This window comes from Dioscorea cayenensis, chromosome 14 (assembly GCF_009730915.1).
Source record: "Dioscorea cayenensis subsp. rotundata cultivar TDr96_F1 chromosome 14, TDr96_F1_v2_PseudoChromosome.rev07_lg8_w22 25.fasta, whole genome shotgun sequence".
In the NCBI taxonomy this organism is placed as follows: domain Eukaryota; kingdom Viridiplantae; phylum Streptophyta; class Magnoliopsida; order Dioscoreales; family Dioscoreaceae; genus Dioscorea; species Dioscorea cayenensis.
In genome coordinates this window covers 10,479,955-10,484,774 of record NC_052484.1, presented here as the reverse complement: position 1 = coordinate 10,484,774, position 4,820 = coordinate 10,479,955, and the positions used below count along the sequence as shown (strand labels likewise).

At 37.6% G+C, this 4,820-nt stretch overlaps 1 protein-coding gene across 1 annotated transcript; it reads left to right on the top strand.

Annotated features, from left to right (window-relative positions):
- The first annotated feature begins 2,760 nt into the window (after nt 1-2,760).
- Nucleotides 2,761-4,295, top strand: LOC120275177 (peroxiredoxin-2E-2, chloroplastic-like). The gene is made up of 2 exons (XM_039281695.1): nt 2,761-3,583; nt 3,998-4,295. Exon 1 carries the CDS (start codon nt 2,786-2,788, stop codon nt 3,578-3,580), a length of 795 nt encoding a protein of 264 aa, XP_039137629.1. The 5' UTR covers nt 2,761-2,785; the 3' UTR covers nt 3,581-3,583; nt 3,998-4,295.
- Nucleotides 4,296-4,820: the final 525 nt, after the last annotated feature.

Below are 4,820 nucleotides of genomic sequence, written 5' to 3'. Positions count from 1 at the left end.
AAATCTTATCTTTAGATAACTTTGCCTTCCGGAGATGTAATATTTTTCATTCAACTACTTGCATGATGTGTCATGGAGATGCAGATACTGCAAATCATCTTCTAATTCTCTGTCCAGTTGCTACTCATATCTGGAACTACTTTGGATATCTCTTTGGGACTCGGCATTCTCCTAGGTCACTCAAGGATCTTTGGGGTGATTGGAGGAGAAGGGTGCCGAAATCCTTAAGGCCGGTTTGGAATCTACTTATGAGGGCAATTACTTGGAACATTTGGCTTGAAAGAAATGCACGCATATTTACTTCTATTTGTCTTTCAACCGATTCCATTATTATGAAGATTGATCGTATGTTAGTTTTGTGGTTAACTACAGCTCCTGAGTCGAAAAGGGCAAAACTAGAAGAACTGATGACAAAGATCAAGAGGAGTCTGGAGTTTTTGACCACCAGAGATGCGGTGCGGGTGCCTGACACCCCGTTGTTACGACCTCACTCCCTGGGCGTGGGCTAGCGTTCTTGTTTCCACTTGTTCCCCTAAAGGATTCCCTTTTTCCTTCAGGGTCTTCTCTTGCTTTTAGTTGTCAATAGTTTTTTTTCCCCCACTCTTGATGGTAGGTTTTTATAGAGCTTTGGCTCCTATGTTTTCTATCTTTCCTGTACTTAATGTCTTTCTTCTCTAATTTATGTTTTATCCACCTTTTCAAAAAAAAAAAAAATACTCCACAAATGGTGATAAATATCTCAAGTAACCGAATTACTTGATTAAGAATGTTACTTGACTTTTGGAAACTCAATATAAATTGTAGTTCACTTACTAAAGTTATCCTTAATTTTTTTAGATATATCTTACTTAATATATTTAATGCCGATTTAAAAAGAAAATTAAATTAAAAAAATATAATAAATACTTCTTTATGTAATAAAAAGACATAAGTAGAGACATTCGTTTGAAACATTTATGGAAGAATATAGGGCTTATTATAACTCATAAATATATTACATACAGATGTTACTTATTTTTATGTAAATAATAAATACTTAATTTTATATCAAAATTTGTTTAATTGAGTCAAGTGGTTTTTAAATTTTTTTTCATATATAAAAAAAACACCCACCAAAAGAATCTATATTTTTAGGGGACAAGACTCTGGGTATCTTGTCCACCTTGTGAATCATCTTGAACTATTTTCATGCATTCTTGCATGCATGTTTCAATTATGAACTATCTGCATCATGTTAACTTATGTGAGAAACTTATGTGAGTAGAGTCTGCTTGGTTTGCATTATTTTCTATATTGTTCTATCATCCAACTTGTGAGACCTAAGGTTGTTTCTATTATCATGTTTCGTATTGTGTGCGAGTAGGGCGAGGCAATCAGGAGGTATTTGCAACCCACATGTAACTAGTCCAACATGTTAAGGAATTTATTGTTTTCTTAGTTTGGTTGTTTCACCAAATGGCCATTTTTTTTTTCTTGCCTTTCTTTCCTCTTTTGGTTACGTATTTGTTTCTTTGTAAACTATGAGTTTAAGAGTCCGATAAATGCAAAGGGAGTCATGCCGATGAAAGTTTTATGTGTTACCTGAGCCATTAAAGCTAAAAGTGGACTTGTTGCAATCCTTCTTTTTCCTGCCTTTTCTTCCCTCTTAATTCACCTGTTGCGGTCCAATATACGTTGCTCACTTATGATGGGTTTAATTTGTAGAAACCATTCCTTCGGTAACCGGTACTTTTGCATGGTCTTATTTTTGACATGGCTACATTATTTGTTTGTTTTGTGTTATGGCTCATTGCTTTTGTTGTTGATTCTCTTAATTTGTCTGTGCAGGTGAATTCAGACTCTAATGACGCTGGCATCAAATAGCTTGTATATTGCTCTATGTGGTCAACTATGTAATTAATCTGTATTGAATAATTGGCATCTTGTACTCTATATTGGCTGAAACAACTATGTATCCAAATTGAACATTATGCAGTATTGTAGTTGGTATTTCCATGCAACTTTGCATGTAATTCAAATAAAGCATGGTATTCTTTTCTTGTAATGGTTGCTTTGGAAAATTTTGTGTAGTGGATTATATTATGTACTAGTGGTAATTCCATCCTTTGTTGTAGCAATTATCATCAAGGTGATCGAAGACACTCTTATGAAAAAAAAAAAATTGCCCACTTCACTGGTTGCACATGGAATTTAAAGAACAAGGTAAACAATTTATTAGGTCATTGCATTAAGAGATAAAAAAAAAAAATTAAGATAATTAAATATATAAATTAAAATAAAAAATAAAAATCAGAATGTAAGGAAGAGAAAAACTTCACAATGCAGGAAAAATTTTCACCAAGGTTCAAAGAGATACAGCTTATACAAATTTCCAAACAAAAAGTGCAAAGAGTAACTTTACCATTGGGCTGAAGTGGTGACTTCACTTTGAAGCAACCACCAAACAGACTGAAGTGCTGAAGTTAAGTTTTTCAGATTCTCACTTTTTCTATCGAAACACATAAAGTGATTTCTGAAGTGATGTTTTCCATTGCAACCAAATATATAGAACTGGTGACTTCCGACTGAAATATTCACTTTAGACCGAAGCGCACAACTTCAATGAATCATTTCAGAACGAAACAAGCTCTTAATATCAAGCTCAAGTGTTTCTAATGTCTCCATCTAAAGAGTAAAAGGCCCTTCATCCTTCAATTAATAAAAATTCTCCTGGTCCTGGCCAAAAGATGCGAAAATCTGTGCATGGGAGTGGACCTGGACCATAATATGTTTGGTGCTCCATCATATGTTGTCTCAGACTCAGAGGATCTTAAGAAAAAGATACATAAAAAATATCGTTCTTCTTCGAAGTGCCTTGTTTCCTCTATTTCGTCGCCACACTCTTCTCTTCTCTTATCTTATCTACCCCTCTCTCTCTCTCTCTCCTACTCCATTCCCCCCTTCGCATTCAATGGCGGCCATCTCATCGGTTGTATCGACAGTGAGGGCAAGGTCCTTCGCCTTCTCCTCCACAGTGCGCTTCCCTCACTGCCCTCCCTCCGTGTGTTTCCCTCGCCGGCCCTTTGGCCGGACTCTAACAGTGTCCGCCATCTCCGTCGGCGATAAGCTCCCAGATGCCACACTGTCCTACCTCGATTCCGCCGGCGAGGTGCAGACACTCACCGTGTCCAAGTTGACCAAGGGCAAGAAGGCTATATTGTTCGCCGTCCCCGGCGCCTTCACCCCGACCTGCTCCCAAAAGCACCTACCCGGCTTCGTCGAGAAGGCCGGGGAGCTGCGCGCCAAGGGCGTGGACACCATCGCCTGCATCTCCGTCAATGATGCGTTCGTGATGAAGGCTTGGAAAGAGAACCTCAATATCCCTGACGATGCCCAAGTGCTGTTGCTCTCCGATGGCAATCTGGAGTTCACAAAGGCGCTTGGTGTTGAGCTTGATCTCACTGATAAGCCAGTGGGGCTTGGTGTCCGGTCCAGGCGCTATGCCCTTCTGGCTGATGATGGTGTTGTGAAAGTGCTCAATTTGGAGGAGGGTGGTGCCTTCACCATCAGTAGCGCCGATGACATGCTTAGCGCCCTCTGACCGGTGAATTTTTCTTTCAGTTTCTTTTCTTTTTCATCTTGCTTTGATCTAATAATGTCTTCTTCTTTGGTTCTCTTTGCCCTGTTGATCTATATTATGCATAGCTATGTTTCTTTCTCTGTCTGATCAAATCTGGCAGGCATTTTGCCATTTTCAAGCTTAGTTGTCCCTTTTTTTTTCTTTTAATTTATTTTCATGTGTTTGGACAATAAATTTGTTTAATCTCAGTTGCATTTTCCTTTTGTGCTTATATTTGAAATACAGCTTCTTCTCTTATCTGGTTTAGGTGAGGACTTATCTTCATGCTATTCACAAAACATGGACCTTTTGGTTTCTTCCTTTGCTTTTGCTGTTGTAAGCTTGTTAGGATTGCTGATGGTTGATTCTTTTTTTATTTTATATTTTTAATTTTTGAAGGTTGATCTGAAAGTAGTATTCAGTAAGGTGGGCATCCGCAATGGGTTAAGGCAAACCAACACTGATTCTTATTTCTGAATTGGGTCCAATGCAATGGAAATTGGTGACATCTACATTATCATTGTAAATCAGTGACCTCTAAATTAGGTTCTAAATGAGCCCAGTTTGCAACATAGATCAGTGACTTCCAATTTATTTGTATTTCTGCTCTTAACATATGGCACAAACATAGCAATATATATTAGAAAATGTATTGCTGAGTTTTTAATGGACTGTATACAATACTCACAATTTGGTATCTTATTTGTTTCCTCCCTCTCTCTATGAATCCCTCACAGAAGTATAAATAACAAGTAGACTACTAATTATAGGTTTTCCACTTGTATGATGATGTGAGTGTTTGCATGAAGTTTCACACGTATCTTGAACATGAGTTGTTGGAGCTATTGAGTTCAAATCAATGATCAAATAGACTATGAAAGTAGGACATTTGAAGAATAATTTTTCACTAGTCAATTTCAATCTCTGTACAAAAGCAAAAAACCAGACCCATAGAATATCTGTAGTGGCAAATTTCTGTTGTCAGAAAGCCATCAAGTAAATAGGCAAGACTTTGGCTTGCAGATATTGGCTTTCATCCACGGATTAGACGATGCGCTTGGCTGAACCAACAAAAAAATGATCTAGCTTAAGACTTCCGATGAACTAATCCATGAATTCATCTCTAATCATGAACATTTAATTTCGTCATCAGAGAGATAAACATTTAGTTTCCTCATGAATAGGCTGGGACTGTAGTGGATGACATTAGGGATGGAAAGGA